Raw genomic sequence first — 18,805 nt, forward strand, 5'->3', positions numbered from 1 at the left:
TAACTAGAACAACCGGTACGGTACATTCACTGGATAGGAGGGGGTTAATATTTACATGGAAGAGTTATAGATTGTCCTTTCCATTCATCCTTCTGTTTCTCCTTCCTCTTTTTCTTCTTCCTCTGGTACTTCCTCTCCTCCTTCATCTTCTTCGCTGCTATGTTCTTCCTCCCTTTCTTCATCAGTCTTAGTTTGGTGTTGGTCTTTAATTAATTTCATTTTGTCTCCTCCTAGTTCCTGGGAGTAAGTCCTGAAGAATCTGTCAGCCGCTTCTTGTGTATCAAACCTCCTCCATCTTCCCTTAAATGCGAAGGCGATACCTTCAGGGTAAAAGGTAAAGGTAAAGGGACCCCTGACCATTAGGTCCAGTCGTGACCGACTCTGGGGTTGCGCACTCATCTCGCATTATTGGCCGAGGGAGCCGGCGTATAGCTTCCAGGTCATGTGGCCAGCATGACAAAGCCGCTTCTGGCAAACCAGAGCAGCACATGGAAACGCCGTTTACCTTCCCGCTGTAGCGGTTCCTATTTATCTACTTGCATTTTGACGTGCTTTCGAACTGCTAGGTTGGCAGGAGCTGGGACCAAGCAACGGGAGCTCACCCCGTCACAGGGATTCGAACCGCCGACCTTCTGATCAGCAAGCCCTAGGCTCAGTGGTTTAACCACAGCGCCACCTGGGTCCCCTTCAGGGTACTCCCATTTAAAAAAGACCTTTTTTGCTCTTAAAGCTTTTGCTAAGAACTGATACTTTTTCCTTTTATGTATCAGCCTGGGGGGGATTTCTTTCATTATGATTATTTCAGTCCCATCCATCACACATTTTTTCTTTCCCTTGGTTTTTAAAATTTTGTTTCTAAGCCACATTGTGGTAAATGTTGCTAGGCAGTCTCCAGGCCAATTGTTTGCTTTTGCCTTTTTGGAATTAATCCTGAAGGCTTCTTCCAGTCGGGTCTCAATGTCTAATTCCTCTAGATCTAGCCATTTCGCCAGCGCCGCTATGAATCTTTTTTCAATGTCTTCATTGGGTATCTCAGGAACATTCTGGAACCTTAAAATCTTTTCCCTCATTTTCATTTGAAGCATAGCAAGAGCATCCTGTGTAGCTTCCCAGGCTTCCTTTTGGTCTTCCAAGTCTTTTTTCATTTTATCTAAGTCTTTTTTCCCTTCACGTCTTTCTTTGGAGAGGTTTTTCAGAGAGTTTTCCATTGTTTGGTTTTTTTCCTGCACCTCTTGTATGCTCTCTATTGCTTTATTCGATGCTTCCTCTACTTTGGTAATATGTTCTTTAATTTCTTGTTTATCTTTCTCATTTGAGTCCACTTTTCCTACTTTATCTTCCAGGTTTGTCAATCTTTCATTCATGTCCTTTTTCATTTCTGTGAGATCTTGTTTAATCTCTCCAATGTCACTTTTTAGACTTAAAATTAGGTCTCTGAGATGCATGTCATGCTCTGCTATTGCTGTTGCTGAAGACACTCTTCTTTGGGAGTTACTGGCTGAATTCAATTTCTTCCCTTTGTCCATGTTTTGTTTTGTTTTTTAATTACCCGCACTGCCTCTTTTTATCCACTGGGTGTCACTCTTAAATCAGTTTCTCTGGGAGGGTGTTTATTATACTTGCAATCTCCACTTTGTGTCGCTGTCTTACTAAGGGAGCAGTCCGTTGTTCAGTTATTCTTTCTAAAGTACTGCACACGTCACTTCTTGTTACTATGTTGCCTTGTCTGCTTAGTCATAGTCTTTAGCATGTCGTCGCCATTTTATTTCAAACACTTAGTTTGGGGGGGGGGGGGAAGAGAGATTAAATTCAGCTTTTAAAACGACCGGTGCGGGGCTTAGCGTAGCCCACTTTATTTCGTGCTTTCCTCTCAGGTCGTCTTCACTCCTAAAATTTACAGTTCCCGGCCACAATACTGTCCTGCGTTGTATGAATAATATACAGGATCAAAGCTCAAACAGGTCCTGTCACAGTGGCCGGAGTGGACTACTTCAGAGTAACGACGCTACGCAGCTCTGCATTTTATTCTTTTATTGGTGCTGCGTATTTACAGTGCTCAAGTCATTGCTATTTACACGGAGCGATGTTGTCAGTCGGTTTCAGAACCTCCTAATGGCTTTTGGCGCGTCTTTCTCCAACACAAAAGCTTTGGCAGACCCATCCTCTTGCCCCTCCTCTTCCTGCGTAATTCTGGAGTTGGAGGGATGGGTCTTCCCCCCTTGCTTGCCCCTTCCTGTCCCACCTGGGACCCTGGCTCCTCTACCTTGCCTGAGCCTCGGACACGACTTCCTGCTTCCCCACTGGAATCGGAACTCTCCCTGCTTTCCCCTTTGCTCGGGGACGGGCTTGAACTCAGGAGGGGAGGGACTTCGCGATATCCCCTGTCCCTCACATCCACCCCCCTCCCAAGCTCTCCTTCACCCCTCCCCAGGCCCCCCCCATGTGTCGGTGACGACTGGAAGCCTAAGAACTCATTGCTCTCCGAGCCCGTTGGTGTGAATACCTCCCCCCAGTCCTGCGAGCCCCCCCCTTCCGCCTGGGCGGACGGGAATCCCAAAAAGTCCGTGGCGTCAGAGCTGGTGGGGGTAAAAACGTTCTGCCAATCTGCTCCTTCCTCTGACTGGGTGGATCTCGGTGACACCCATACCTCATCCTCTGGTTCCTCAAACTCCGCTTCCCAGCGCCATGGTGAGCTGCTCTCCCGTGCCTCCTCCTCCTCCCCCTCCCTTTCCATGTGCCAGGGCTTGGGTCTGTGGGGAAAGAGGGCGTGAAATTCTTCCACCAAGAATTCCTCCTGTATCTGAGTGGCTGGGACCCATTCATTTTGGGACGGTGGAGCATCCTCCCATGCCATGAGGTACTCCAGTCCCCCCACCCCCCACCTTGAATCCAGGATGGCCGTGGCCTCATTGAGTTGCTCCCTGCCTTCCCTCTCCCCCCCTCCCTCGGGGGTTTGTTCGCCGTCTCGGAGCCTGCTGCTTTCCCTGTACGGCGACAGCAGCGATCTATGAAACACTGGATGCACCCTCATGTCCTCTGGCAGTGCCAGCCTGTATGCCACCGGGTTTACCTGTTGCGTGACCGTGAAGGGGCCCAGCCTTTTGGGTGCCAGCTTTTTGCACCTCCCTCTGGTGGGAAGGCCCTCCGAGGACAACCACACCTTGTCCCCCACCCTGATGACCTCCCCTTGTCGCCTGTGGCGATCTGCCCCCTTTTTGTACGCTTCCTTGGCCCTCTCCAAGTGTTCTCTGAGCTGCTGGTGCACCGTCTCCAGTTCCTCTGCCCAATCCTCAGCCTGTGGGCCCTCCTCCTCCTCCTCCTCCCTCTCCCTCTCTGGGAAAGATCTGAGGTCGCGCCCGTAATTGGCCTTAAAGGGCGACACCCCTGTGGAGACGTGCACTGCATTGTTGTAGGCAAATTCTGCTAGTGGCAAGCGATCCACCCAGTCCGTTTGCCGCTGGCTGACGTAGCATCTCAGGTACTGCTGCAGAATGGCGTTGACCCTCTCCGCTTGTCCGTTGGTCTGCGGGTGTCTAGCCGTCGACAAGCTGACCTCCACCTGCAGGAGGTTCATGAGCCGCCGCCAGAACCTGGAAACAAATTGGCGGCCACGATCCGAAATAACCCTTAAAGGTAATCCATGCAGTCTGAAAATGTGATCAACAAACAGTTTGGCTGTCTCTTCTGCCGAGACTGCCCTGGCACACGGTATAAAGTGACACATTTTGGACATAAGGTCCACCACCACCAACACTGCAGTCTTACCCCTGGACGAAGGCAGATCTGTGATGAAGTCCATGGACACCACTTCCCACGGCCTGTGTGGTGTGGCTAAGGGCTCCAGCAACCCTGGTGGCGCTGCTCTGACCACCTTCGCCCGCTGGCAGGTGGTACAGCCCCGTACATAGTCTCGAACATCTTCCCGCACCCCTGGCCACCAGAAGTGTCTCATGACTAGGTGAGCGGTTTTGTCCCTTCCAAAATGCCCCGCTGTAGGGTTGTCGTGCATCTGCTTGAGGACCGTACGTCGAAGCTGGGTGGTGGGTAGGTACAGCGCACCCTTGTAGAAAAGCAGCCCTCTGCGTTCTGCAAAGTCTTTTGCCTGCTCCCTCCCCCCTCTCAGTTCTCTGAAGATGCGGTTGGCAAATTCATCCGCTGCCGTCAGTGCTGTGAGTTCTGCCTCGCTCACCACAGCTGCTCCGCAGGACCATGCCGACGGGGGGAAAATGTGCCTTGGGGCTGGTGGCGCCTCCTCCTCCATGTACTCTGGCTTGCGGGAGAGGGCATCCGCCCTGACATTCTGCTCCCCCGGGATGTAGTGGATGGAGAAGTTGAAGTTCGAGAAGAACTCTGCCCACCGTATCTGCCGCTGGTTGAGCACCCTGGCAGTTCTCCAGAACTCCAGGTTCTTGTGGTCTGTGCACACCTGGATGGGGTGCTTCGCGCCCACCAGGAAGTGTCGCCAGTGCTGGAACGCAGCGTAGATCGCAAGAAGTTCCCTATCAAACACTGTGTAGTTGCGTTCAGGCTGTGTCAGCTTCCTGGAGAAGAAGGCACAGGGTCTCCACTCCCTGTTGGCGTCCAGTTGCAACAAAATTGCGCCCACAGCTTTTTCAGAAGCATCTGTCTCAATGCGTAGGGGCGCGTCCTGCACCACATGGAACAGGTTTTGGTCTGAGGCGAACACTCTCTTGAGGCTTTCGAACGCTGCTTGCGCCTCTGGTGTCCACTTGAACTTCTGCTTGCCTCTCAGGCAGTCCGTGATGGGAGCCGTAACGCGAGAGAAGTTCTTGATGAACTTCCTGTAGAAGTTAGCGAAGCCTAGTAGGCGTTGGGCATCTTTGCGCGTCCTGGGGCTGTGCCAGTCCAGGATGGCCTGCACCTTGTCCTTGTCCATCGCCAGCCCCTTGTCTGACAGCTTGTAGCCCAGGAAGTCCACCTCTTTGGTGTGAAACTTGCACTTCTCCAGCTTCACATACAGGTGGTTCTCCTTCAGGCGTTGCAACACCTCTCTGACATCTTTCACATGCTGCACTGGGTCATTCGAGTAGATAAGGATGTCATCTAGGAAGACCAAGCATTTCCTGAAGAGGAGGGACCCCAGGACGTGGTGCATGAAGGCCTGGAAGCATGCTGAGCCCCCTTGCAAACCGAAGGGCATCACCAGATATTCAAAAGAGCCCAGAGGCGTGAACATCGTGGTTTTCCATTCATCTCCTTCCCGGATCCTGATCAAGTTGTACGCCCCCCTTAGGTCCAGCTTGGTGAAAATCTTGCCCCTGCGTGCCGCTGTCAGGAGATCATCCACTCTGGGCATGGGGAAAGCCACGGGCTCTGTCACCGAATTCAGCCGTCTAAAGTCCACCACAAGACGGCGCTGTTGCGTGTCTTTCTTGTCCACCCAGAAGACCGGGCTGCCCCCTGCTGCCTTGCTTTCCCTTATGAACCCCCGCTTGAGGTTCTTGTCGATGAAAGCGCGCAGATCCTCCAGCTCCTGGTCTGACATGGCGTACAGCTTGGCTGGGGGTATCGTCGCCCCTGGCACCAGGTTGATCTGGCAGTCAAAAGGCCTGTGCGGGGGTAGGTGGTCGGACTCCGCTTCGCTGAAGACCTCCTGCAGGTCCCAGTACTGCTTGGGTATTGCCTCACCCCCTTTGATATGCATGGTGGCCACCGTGGCTATCGGAGGCCCCTCCCCTGGTTGGTGCTGCATGCAATGTTCCAGACAAAAGTCTGACCCAAACGTGATGCATCTCTGGTGCCAACTGATGGAGGGGTCGTGGCGCGCCAGCCAGCTCATGCCCAAGACGATGGGGGGGTCTGAGATGGTGGTGACGTTGAACGCCAGTGTCTCTGAGTGCCTTCCCACCGTCATTCTCATGGGGGGGGTTTGATGTGTGATGGCCCCTCCCAGCAGCTCCCTGCCGTCAATGGTTGCTACGTGCAGAGGAAAATCCAACTGCAAAAGCTGGATTTGGTGCTCTTCTGCAAAGCTTCTCGAGAAGAAGTTGGCGGACGCCCCACTGTCAATTAAGGCGAGGACCGTCAGGGGATAGCCATTTGGGAGCGTTAGCGTCACTTCTAGAACCACTCCTGCTCTGGGAGGGGTGGGCTGGCTCTGCACCTCTCTGTGCGGGTGGGCGGGCTGGGGCTGTTGTCTGCTGACTGTGCCTGGCTGCTGCCCCTTGTCTCCTGCAGCCAGGCTTTCCCGTTTCCCTGCTGTGGTGCTGCGTCAGTGGGGGAGGGCACCACCGTTCCCGCCTTTCCTTGCCACTCCCTGCGATGTGGGCAGTCTCTGACGAGATGCTGGGGTGAGTTGCAGAGAAAGCAATTCCCGCCCCTTCCCTCCTTGCGTCTTGGCGCCGCTGGGGTTTGAAAAGCCCGCGCGCGCGCGCTATCAATCTGCATGGGCTCCTGGTCCTGGCTGGCTCCAGGCGTGGCCTGAAAGGGTTGTTGAGGGAGTGGCTTCTCCTGCGACCGTGGGAACCAAGCCCGCTTTGCGCGCGTCGCTTGCTTGTCGTTCCACCGGGATTCCTGCCTCACCCCCACCGCCAGAGCTGCTTTGCTCAGCTGATCCATAGTACTGGGCTTTGGACCTCTCGAGAGTTCATCCTTCACCTCCTCGCTCAAACCCAAGTAAAACGCAGCTTGCATGGGAGGCGAATCCAAAACCCACCCCAGTCTGTGCACCAGCATGGTGAATTTCGCCCAATATGCGCGAACTGTCATATTTCCTTGGCGTAAATTATGCAGTTCCTCCTTAGTCTGGTCCAAATGACTATCGGACGAATACATCGTCCTCAAACCTTCTAGAAATTGTTGGACATTTTTCATGCAAGGATTCTTGGTTGCGATTAATGGTCTTAGCCACTCCCTGGCTGCTCCGGTGAGATGTTCCACAATAAACGCTACTCTGTGCTCATCATCGGGGAACTCATTCTGGTGCAGCTCAAGAGCATACACGATCTCAGTCTCAAAGCCCTGAAACTCCTTCGGGTCTCCATTGAACTTGCTTACAAGGGTCCCTGCTCTCCTTCCTGGCAGCACTTGGACTTGGGGAGCCCCTCCCGCCTTGTTTTTCTCTGCATCCAGCTTGTTTTGGAGGTCTACCGCCACCGCCCTTAAATGCTGCTCTTTTTCCTGGAGCTCTCTCACCTGTTCCGCAAGTTGTAGCCGGTCGTCCTGGACCTTCTTAGTCTCCTCTTTAGCTGCCTTCAATTCTCCCTGCGCCTGCAGCGACAGCTGTTGCAGTTCTAGCTGGGCTTGCTCAGCGATCTGCCGCCACTTCTCCGCCTCGGACACGCTCATCCCGGCAACTCCGAAGTAGCCCAAAAATGATTAGGAGGTTGCTGTCACAGTGGCCGGAGTGGACTACTTCAGAGTAACGACGCTACGCAGCTCTGCATTTTATTCTTTTATTGGTGCTGCGTATTTACAGTGCTCAAGTCATTGCTATTTACACGGAGCGATGTTGTCAGTCGGTTTCAGAACCTCCTAATGGCTTTTGGCGCGTCTTTCTCCAACACAAAAGCTTTGGCAGACCCATCCTCTTGCCCCTCCTCTTCCTGCGTAATTCTGGAGTTGGAGGGATGGGTCTTCCCCCCTTGCTTGCCCCTTCCTGTCCCACCTGGGACCCTGGCTCCTCTACCTTGCCTGAGCCTCGGACACGACTTCCTGCTTCCCCACTGGAATCGGAACTCTCCCTGCTTTCCCCTTTGCTCGGGGACGGGCTTGAACTCAGGAGGGGAGGGACTTCGCGATATCCCCTGTCCCTCACAGGTCCTATTTAAAAAGTTCTTGTTTCCCCTGCTTACAGATACTTTGTTTCTCCCCGGTCAGCGTCTCCTGTATGCGCGATGTTTCGTTCTTTTGAGTCTTTCCCGCTCCCCGCTTTTCCTTTATACTTTTAAGGCAGTTCGAATTTGCTGGGGGGGATGATCTTCGTGCCAATCTCCTTCTGGTAACTTTTATCTTATCTTATTTACGCTCGGGGTAACCGTAGGGGTTGAATATTAAAAGGAGTTCTTTACCGTCGTGCACGCAGCTGGTTTCTCGGCTTGTGCTGGAAGCGTCTTGCCTCGTCTTAGTGCCCAGGTCTCTCCCCCTCCTTCTGCCGATTGCGAAGGTCTCCGGGAGAGCCTTTGGGGAACCGCCGACGTATCGGGTAGGAATCGCCTTCCCAGCTTTATATGGGGGGGTCGTTTAGCCGCGCGAACCCCCCTTTTCTCCAGCTAATATACCGGGAGTTACGGAGCTCCCGTTTTTGCCAGCTAGCGCTCCGCGGTCCGAACCGGATCGTTTTCTTGTTTTCTTAATATGTGGAACAGTGCTGCTTACCTGAATCATTAACAGCCCATAAGAGGAGGATGATCAATAAAAAGAAGTGAGCTGGCTGTGTTAATTATGGCTGAGTTAATTCTGTGCATCTCCTGGCTGTGTTTATTTAGTACTTCTGCCTGCCTCATTGCCTGCTTGTCTTGCTGCTTATGGTTGCTAGGGCATCCTGATAGCAACCATTTTGTTGGTGCCACATGTGCACCATGTGGGAAGTTTTACCTGTTGAACTCTTTCTAGCGGCCTACGGGGGTTTAAAATAAATAAACTGTTTTCCAGTCTGGATTTGAAGTTGATAGATAAATAGTTGATACTGTTAAATAATTTACATAGATAAAAAACTTGGGCATCAATTATCCCATAATTTGGCCCGGTAGTGTTCTTTTTTTCTGAATTTGGTCACCCCCCCCCTTTAGACCTGAGCTTGGCTCATGTTAATCAGAGCAAAAAAACATTAGTGCACTGATGAGCAGAGGTGAATTATCTTTGATTTGTTAGTAGAATAAGGTAATTCATCTGAGTTGGTTAGCAATTTGAATTTATATCAGTGGTAGAGGCTTGCTATTTCAGTTCATTTGTGGACAGGGTTTGGTGCCTGATTTGAAGTAAAGTAATAATTATATAACAAATAGGGTGGCAATTTATTTGATGGTTGCAGGAAATATTGGTGCTTGATTAGCCTAATCAATGTTCATAAATGTACCAAGCAAACAGTACAGGAAGACAGGCCTGGAAACCATTTTGACTCCCAAACTGACCAAATGTTTCTCTATGGGGAGGGAGGAAATGGGGGGATGGCAATATATTTTCCTCAAAAAGCATTTTATTTAAAAAAATTCCAATTTAAATCAAAAAAATCCAATTTTTGGGATTTTTAAAAAAATATTTGATTTTTATCCACCCTGCTCGGCACGCAATTATATATAATAAAATTTTGGTTTCATTTTGCCTTTTCCGTGCTGAAATGTCACAACCTGGACGACCATGGCCTGCCCCCCCCCCCCCCCAGATTTGATCCTGGCTACGCCCATGGATCATGCCAGTTTTCCTTGATGCAACTGATGCTTTGGTACAAGGACCTACTTTAGTGGAAACACTAGGAAAGAGCAACCACATTGTCATACATATGAGGAAGTGAAATTAAAAACAGCATAGAAACAAGCAGAATTATGGGAGGTATCCACATCAAAGGATCTTGCTAACCTCAAAAGAATTCCTGTTCACCATTCAGCCAATTGTTCTGATAATAATTTTCCATAAGAAGGAAGGAGGTTCATGAACAAATTTGTTAGAAAGCCAGCATCTCTGCTTCAAAGTTCAATGTGTGCTCTGATGTGCTTGCATAAATTCCATAGAAGCAGGCTTTGTCATTGATTTTGATGTCAGAAATGGTTCTGCTATACAATAGGAAGGGACATGGATCAGGGGCGTACCCAGAATCAAAACTAGGGGGGGGGGGCAACTGATTATTTGCCATCGCCCTACCTAATTACTGGCCTTTGTGGGTGGTTATAAGTGTTGGAGTGTGTGCTTTTGTAGGTTGTAAGCCACCTTGAATTCATTTGGGGAGTGAAAGACAAGATGCATGTTTTGGTAAGAATTACCTTTTGGTAAGAATTGTCTTTGAATTTATATGGACAGATTTTTGCCAATAAAAGATTGCCTAATGTCAGATGATGACAAGGAAATTGGGGGGATTTATTTGAAAATATGGTCCTCAAAAATCTGCTATTTGAATGTAAAACATAGATCCTCCCCCCACTCCAAAACACATACTTAGGTTGTTAACATTCTTTAAAGCTGGTTGGCACCTACTAGGATTTACCGTAGTTAATACAATGGCCTGATGCATAACAGAATGCTCCATCTCTGACATGAATCAAGGAGAGGACAGCATTTCTACAATAAGTAACCAAGCCATCGTTGTTCAGGTTGTGACATTTCAGCACGGAAAGAAGCTCAACAACTTTTATGTGAACCCCCCAAAACAGGGCTTTCCTTCTTTAAAAAAGCCTCAGCAACTTTGACCTGGACCCCAAAGGGGGGTAGATCGCTGCCAGTTTTTAACTCTGTGAGTAGATCGCAGTCTCTTGGAAGTTGGCCTCCCCTGAGCTATAGGGTGTATAAGCATGCATAGTGTAAACAGGTATGCTCAGTTAATCTTGAAACGAGTCCCTTTGCATCAGTTGATTCTTGCAGTAGTCAGTCTGCGAGTAACTTAACTTTAAATCAAAGCAAAAATCTAGGTGAGTTGCCAAAGTTAGCACTGGGTTTCTGCCAGTGTGGTACTCACCAGATGTTACGGACTATAATTCACATCACCCCTGACCATTGCCGTGGCAGTTGTGTTTCATTACTTGAGTCTCATGGGTTGAGCCCAGCAGAGATTTGGATTTGACAAGGCCTAAGGCAAGTGATGGGGGAGGAATGGTTTCTGTATATGCTAAACCCCTACTAAGCAGGGAAGAGGGATGATCTGCATTGCATTTGCATCCAACAGAGAGCTAGGAAACAGTGTAGTATGGGAGGCTCTTACTAGCAGAAGGGAGACATAGCTATGCATGCCTTCCACATGGTACAGATCAACACTAATGTGCTTGAATGAGCAGAATCATTGAAATCGCTCTTTGGAATATTAAAGGTAAAAATAGATTCCTACACTGTTCAGCAGTAATAAACCCTCTTCCAGCCTGCCGTTCTTTCTACCTGCTAAACGAAATGCCAACAAAGCCAGGTGAGGGGCGGGCTAGGTTGCAAGGCGGCGCGTTATTGGCTGGCTGACGCTGACGCCCCTCCCTCCTAACTGGCCCGCCCCTCGCCTCCATGCTCCAGCCAGCCCTGGAAAAGTTTAGCATGCGTGCCATCGCTGAACCGGCCAGCAGCAAGCAAGGACTTGGCTTGCTGACTTTTGCTCATTCCCTCCGGACTTGGCTTGCTGACTTTTGCTCATTCCCGCGGCAGGAGATTTGTGTTGAGCCTTCCGGGAGTGAGGGCAGCCGGAAAAAGCGAGAGAGAGAGAGAGAGAGAGGTAATGTGTGTGTGCCTGAGCTGGGCTGGGCTGGGCGGGGGGGGGGGGGTGCTGCGTGTGGTTTTTGGCACACTGAGGGGACGGGGAGGGCCTGGGTTGGGAGCAGGAGGGAATTGGAAGAAGGTAAAAGGCGGATCTACACGGATCCTCATGGATCCTCCACTTTTTTAATACTAACTCCAACAAATCCAGTGTCATATCACATCTGGAAGCGGGTCAGGGTAAAACGCGGATCCAGATGATTTTAAACGGATCCTCATGAATTCATATGATTTTTTCATTCAAATAAAAAAACAACAGCATGATATTGTAGAGTATGTCTTAGTCTGTAGGCAGCACCAAAAAAATCACGCATCCACTGTTTCGTGCGGCCACAATGACACAAAAACGTGGTTAAAAACCACGGATCCTCATGGATCCTCATGATTTCTGCATTGGGCCACCGCAAACTCACTGTCAAATCACATATCATGCCCAGGCGTACAGCCTGCACCACAAAAATCAAGGATCCACAGCTTCCTGGCGACACCGTGGCCCAAAAACGTGGTTTTGAAGAAAGGATCCTCGCGAATCTTCACCTATTTGCATGGGGGGCCCCCAAATTCACCCTCAAATCACATATGGGTAAATCCATGGTAACTCACGTTACATTTGACTTATGATTGCGACAATTAAGTAATATCTAAACATAGTAATTGAGAAGCAATCTTGAATAAAATAATTCTGTATATAATACATACCTGGTTATTATAGAATCTTATTACCTTTTTTATATTAATTTCAAAATATGAAAAATTAAAATTATTTTTGTGTGGTAACTCACGTTACATGAATTGGACAGCTTAATTTTATGCACCCACTGTTTTTTCTTTTTCCTCCTCCATGATGAATTTAGAAAAAAACTTTTTAGGTAAGAGTATTACAGAAACCTTGCCTTTCATAGCATAGTGGTCTGGCATTTCTAATTTCAACGGTTATTAATTGAATAACTTTTCTCATGGTAACTCACGTTACATAACATGGTAACTCATGTTACTTTTCAAATCATAATTTTGGGCATTGGAATTCTATGAAGGTAAATAATTATTTTCTTGTCATTTAGGAAATTTTGACAAATATTTATTTAAACATGAATATTAGAGACAGTTTAGAATTAACTTGAATTAACCATAGTAGGTGGGGAAATTACGCCAATGACTTCACAGGTCTGCTTAGTTACTCATCACTATTTGTAGAAAGTATGGAGCAAATAGGTTTGTGTTTAATGATTTGGCCTGGTGTCATCTCCACTACTTTCACTTTGGAGACTTTAGTTGCTGTGGTGACAAACTGAGTGGCATTGGAAACTATTTGCTTTCTTGCTCTCACTGCATTCCAAACTTGACGCTTAATGGTCCCTCCTATGCCATCAACTGGGCCTTTGCCATGCGATGTAGCAAAGTAGTTCCACCTTATTCTTGTGGTGCTTTTTTTCAAGAGCAGCAATTGCAGCCACAACATATTTGTTCTTAAATTGTGAGCTCGGTCCATCAGACCATACATTAATTATGTCAACTTCTTTGGGAATCTGCTGCAAAATGAACTCTATGTAACACACCACTGTCTCCTTTGAATGATCTAGGTTGTCAGAAGCAAGAACCAATGGGTGGTGCTTCCCACTATACCACATTGAGCAAGTAAACAAGCTTACTTGGTTTTGTTTCCAGTGGGCACTTTGAATTTCATCCTGTGCCACACAGCTGTAATTTTCCGAAAAGTCAACCTGTATAAGTGCAGTCTTCTGATCAAAGTCTTTTCGTCCTACTGCTTCTCTCTGTTTTTGGTAGGCTGTGGCTTGTTCCCTTTTTATATAACAGTGCTGCATAAAGGTTTAACCCTTCAGTAGGTCGGTTGAAAAAGAAAAATATACCAAAACAATTCAAAACCGTCACAGTGAGCACTGTAACGTGAGTTACCATAATTGCGGTAACTCACATTACACATTTTGATAGTGTTTGTAGGGCACAAAGTGTAACATAAAATTAAAATGTTTACATGATTACATTGCATCTACTGCCTAGAAGGAAAATGCAGAAAAGTTTAATTCTGAAGCTCCAATTCAGAAAGATATTCTAAAAATAACTTGCTTTGGTAACTCACTTTACAGCTTAATCATCAATAATTAACATCAATCAATACCAATTAAGAATGTAATTGGAGCAATATAGACCATTTGCAATTGAAAGATGACATTTTAAGCTTTCAATAGACATATTACAATCATTGTTTTCATGGTTTGAATAGATTTTATCTTACCTTTAATGTATGTTTAAATTCAGAAACAAAATCATTTGCAACATGTGCTACATTCAGGTGGCAGCCATTTTGGAATGAAGCATTCTGGGAACAATTTGTTTTGTTGCCAAAACACTTTGATATGTGTACACAAACATAACATGTAAAAAAATTATTAAAAAAACTTTTTACACAAAAAATTTTTTCCCACATTTTCATGGACTGACCCATATCATGCCCATGGGTACAGCCTGCACCACAAAAATCAAGGATCCACAGCTTCCTGGCGACACCATGGCCCAAAAGCGTGGTTTTGAAGCACGGATCCTCGCGAATCTTCACCTATTTGCATGGGGGCCCCCCAAATTCACCCTCAAATCACATATCATGCCCAGGAGTACAGCCTGCACCACAAAAATCAAGGATCCACAGCTTCCTGGCGACACCGTGGCCCAAAAGCGTGGTTTTGAAGCACGGATCCTCACGAATCTTCACCTATTTGCATGGGGGCCCCCAAATTCACCCTCAAATCACATATCATGCCCAGGGGTACAGCCTGCCCCACAAAAATCAAGGACCCACAGCTTCCTGGCGACACCATGGCCCAAAAACGTGGTTTTGAAGCACGGATCCTCGCGAATCTTCACCTATTTGCATGGGCCCCCCCCAAATTCACCCTCAAATCACATATCATTCCCAGGGGTACAGCCTGCACCACAAAAATCAAGGATCCACAGCTTCCTGGCGACACCATGGCCCAAAAACGTGGTTTTGAAGCACGGATCCTCACGGATCCTCAAGAATCTTCACCTTTTTGCATGCCCCCCCCCCCAAATTCACCCTCAAATCACATATCATGCCCAGGGGTACAGCCTGCACCACAAAAATCAAGGATCCACAGCTTCCTGGCGACACCATGGCCCAAAAACGTGGTTTTGAAGCACGGATCCTCGCGAATCTTCACCTATTTGCATGGGCCCCCCCCAAATTCACCCTCAAATCACATATCATGGCCAGGGGTACAGCCTGCCCCACAAAAACCAAGGATAAACAGCTTCCTGGCGACACCATGGCCCAAAAACGTGGTTTTGAAGCACGGATCCTCACGGATCCTCAACTTTTTGCACGGCCCCCCAAAAAACTCACCCTCAAATCACATATCATGCCCAGGGGTACAGCCTGCCCCACAAAAATCAAGGACCCACAGCTTCCTGGCGACACCATGGCCCAAAAACGTGGTTTTGAAGCACGGATCCTCACGGATCCTCAAGAATCTTCACCTTTTTGCATGCCCCCCCCCCAAATTCACCCTCAAATCACATATCATGCCCAGGGGTACAGCCTGCACCACAAAAATCAAGGATCCACAGCTTCCTGGCGACACCATGGCCCAAAAACGTGGTTTTGAAGCACGGATCCTCGCGAATCTTCACCTATTTGCATGGGGGGCCCCCAAATTCACCCTCAAATCACATACCATGCCCAGGGGTACAGCCTGCACCACAAAAATCAAGGATCCACAGCTTCCTGGCAACATCGTGGCCCAAAAATCGTGGTTTTGAAGCACGGATCCTCACGGATCGTCACCTTTTTGCATGGCCCCCCCCAAACTCACCCTCAAATCACATATCTTGCCCAGGGGTACAGCCTGCACCACAAAAATCAAGGACCCACAGCTTCCTGGCGACACCGTGGCCCAAAAGCGTGGTTTTGAAGCACGGATCCTCACGGATCCTCACCTTTTTGCACGGCCCCCCAAAAAACTCACCCTCAAATCACATATCATGCCCAGGGGTACAGCCTGCACCACAAAAATCAAGGATCCACACCTTCCTGGCGACACCGTGGCCCAAAAGCGTGGTTTTGAAGCACGGATCCTCACGAATCTTCACCTATTTACATGGCCCCCCCCCAAAGTCACCCTCAAATCACATATCATGCCCAGGGGTACATCCTGCACCACAAAAATCCAGGTTCCACAGCTTCCTGGTGACACCGTGGCCCAAAAACGTGGTTTTGAAGCACGGATCCTCACGGATCTTCACCTTTTTGCATGGAGCCGCCACTAACTCACACATCATGCCCAGGGCACAGCCTGCAACACAAAAATCAAGGATCCACAGCTTCCTGGTGATACCAGGGTGCAAAAACATGAACGGCAGAAGATGAAAATATTGACAGATCAAGTATGGATGTTGGTGATCTGACACTAAGTAAAAGCGAACCGAAAGAAGTGCCATGGTCAGATCACTACCTGGTGCAACTGGACTTCTCCACGACTCTTCCCCTCTCCAGGGAGGTGGGACCAATTCGGACTTGGGGGTTATGTTTCTGCGGTTTTTAGAAACAGAGGCTGGGCATTTGTGACGGAGCGTACTGGGCGAGTATTTTTGGTACGTCTGCAACGCAGCTAAGAATTTGTTCGTAGGCAGATAGATTTCTTTGCTATCTTTCTTTCTCACAAAGCTGTGTTATCGATAATTAGCCAATTACGGGCTATTAATCTCAACAGCCGATTCCCTGGTGGCCCGCTGGAATGTCGAGTTGACCAGGGCTGTTGACTGTTTGGCTCCGAAGCGCCCTCTACAATAGCATGGTTCTCCATGGATCTGAGGGCAATGAAACAATCGTTGAGACGGCTAGAGCGCCGGTGGCGGATAACTCATTCTGAAGCTGACCAGACACTGGTTAGAGCTCAATGTCAAGCCTACCAAGTGGTGGTAGCGACGGCGAAGAAGACTTTATTCACCGCCTCTATTGCATCTGCGGAAAACAGCAGCAGGAGACTTTTTCGGGTGGTTCGCAGTTTAGTGAAACCACCTGCTCCATTGGGGCCCAGTACGGGCCCCATGATCCCCTGCAATGATTTTGCAAAAATTTTTTTGCAGATAAAGTCGCTCAGATTCGGGAAGAGGTAAACTCCACCGTGGGAGCAGGGCCGGGGCGGGGAAGCGATGGAGGTCTGTCTGGTCCAGTTGCGTGGGATCAATTCCAATCTGTTACCTCCAAGGATGTGGACAGGCTGCTTGGACGAGTGAAACCAGCCACCTGTCTCCTTGATCCTTGCCCATCCTGGCTTATAAAAGCTAGCCGGGAAGGGCTGGGCGATGGGCTTCGCGGGTTGGTGAATGCTTCTCTCTGTGATGGGATTCAGGCCTCATCATGGGACTGAAACTGCCTTGGTTGCACTGGTTGATGATCTCCAGCGGGCTAGCGACAAAGGTGAGAGCTGTTTCCTAGTTCTGCTGGATCTCTCAGTGGCTTTTGACACCATCGACCATAACATACTTCTGGACCGTCTAGAAGCACGGGTTGGGAGCTGGGGGCACTGTCATACAGGGTTGGGAGCTGGGGGCACTGTCATACAGTGGTTCCGCTCCTTCCTCCTGGGCTGTGTTCAGAGAGTGGTGGTGGGGGGTGAGTGTTTGGACGCCTGGGCTCTCACTTGTGGGGTGCCTCAGGGCTCTGTCCTCTCCCCCATGCTTTTTAACATCTACATGCAGCCGCTGGGAGAGATCATCAGGGGGTTTGGGCTGGGTGTTCATCAGTATGCGGATGATACCCAGCTCTACCTCTCTTTCAAATCAGAACCAGTGAAGGCGGTGAAGGTCCTGTGTGAGTGTTTGGAGGCGGTTGGAGGATGGATGGCGGCTAACAGATTGAGGTTGAATCCTGACAAGACAGAAGTACTGTTTGTGGGGGACAGGAGGCGGGCAGGTGTGGAGGACTCCCTGGTCCTGAATGGGGTAACTGTGCCCCTGAAGGACCAGGTGCGCAGCCTGGGAGTCATTTTGGACTCACAGCTGTCCATGGAGGCACAGGTCAATTCTGTGTCCAGGGCAGCTGTCTATCAGCTCCATCTGGTATGCAGGCTGAAACCCTATCTGCCTGCAGACTGTCTCGCCAGAGTGGTACATGCTCTAGTTATCTCCCGCTTGGACTACTGCAATGCGCTCTACGTGGGGCTACCTATGAAGGTGACCCGGAAACTACAACTAATCCAGAATGCGGCAGCTAGACTGGTGAGTGGAAGCGGCCGCTGAGACCACATAACACCGGTCTTGATAGATCTACATTGGCTCCCAGTACGTTCCCGAGCACAATTCAAAGTGTTGGTGCTGACCTTTTAAGCCCTAAATTGCCTCGGTCCAGTATACCTGAAGGAGTGTCTCCACCCCCATGGTTCTGCCCAGACTTTGAGGTCCAGTACCGAGGGCCTTCTGGCAGTTCCCTCGTTACGAGAAGCCAAGTTGCAGGGAACCAGGCAGAGGGCCTTCTCGGTGGTGGCGCCCACCCTGTGGAACGCCCTCCCATCAGATGTCAAAGAGAAAAACAGCTACCAGAAGACATCTGCAGGCAGCCCTGTTTAGGGAGGCTTTTAATGTTTAATTGATTGTTTTATTTAATTTTTCTGTTGGAAGCCGCCCAGAGTGGCTGGGGAAACCCAGCCAGATGGGCGGGGTATAAATAATAAATTATTAATTATTATTATTATTATTATTAAATACAGTGGTACCTCACAAGACGAATGCCTCGCGCAACAAAAAACCCGCAAGACGAAAGCGTTTTGCTTTGCACAAGGGACTCGCAAGACAACGAGGTTTTCTATGACCGCCGCTTCATCTTGCGAAGCGCAGCCATAGAAAGCCGAAGCGGCGGCGCGCGGCAACAGGGGAACCAGCTGTAGCATAGAAAGAAGGCAAAGGAAGATCAGCTGTCAGCGCAGGAAGCTGATCTTCCTTTGCCTTCCTTACGCGTTACAGCTGGTTCTCCTTTGTGTTCTGCTGGTCTCTGCCAGTTGCCACAAGCGGTGAGCGGCAACCGGCGGAGACCAGCGTAACGTAAAGGGCAACCAGCTGTAGCTCGGCAAGAAGGCTGACAGCTGATCTTCTTTGCCTTTTTTTTTTTGCCGTGCTACAGCTGTCAAATCACTTATAATGCCCAGGGGCACAGCCAATGTAGGTCTTTCAAGACCGGTGGTACGTGGTCTCAGTGGCCACTCCCAGTCACCAGTTTAGCCAGGGCCGTCTTAAGCATATCCAGCGCTGTAGTGCAAAGATCCCTCCAGCCCCCCAACCCCTCTGTTTCCCAGAGTTGTCGACCCAGCAAGGTCAGGTGGTACCCGGTGCGGATTTTTTTTGTCACACCCCCCATTGAAATTATTAAAAT

The 18,805-nt window shown here is 49.2% G+C and overlaps 1 protein-coding gene across 1 annotated transcript in view; it reads left to right on the top strand.

Moving 5' to 3' along the window:
- Positions 1-18,481, top strand: part of LOC132591469 (tubulin polyglutamylase TTLL11-like) — a 34,973-nt gene extending 16,492 nt beyond the window's left edge. Inside the window, exon 3 of the mRNA XM_060270098.1 lies at positions 18,435-18,481. Coding sequence (XP_060126081.1) covers positions 18,435-18,481 — 47 coding nt within the window. The remainder of the gene's footprint in view (positions 1-18,434) is intronic.
- The last annotated feature ends 324 nt before the right edge of the window (positions 18,482-18,805 follow it).

Source organism: Zootoca vivipara, chromosome W (genome assembly GCF_963506605.1).
Source record: "Zootoca vivipara chromosome W, rZooViv1.1, whole genome shotgun sequence".
Taxonomy (NCBI): Eukaryota; Metazoa; Chordata; class Lepidosauria; order Squamata; family Lacertidae; genus Zootoca; species Zootoca vivipara.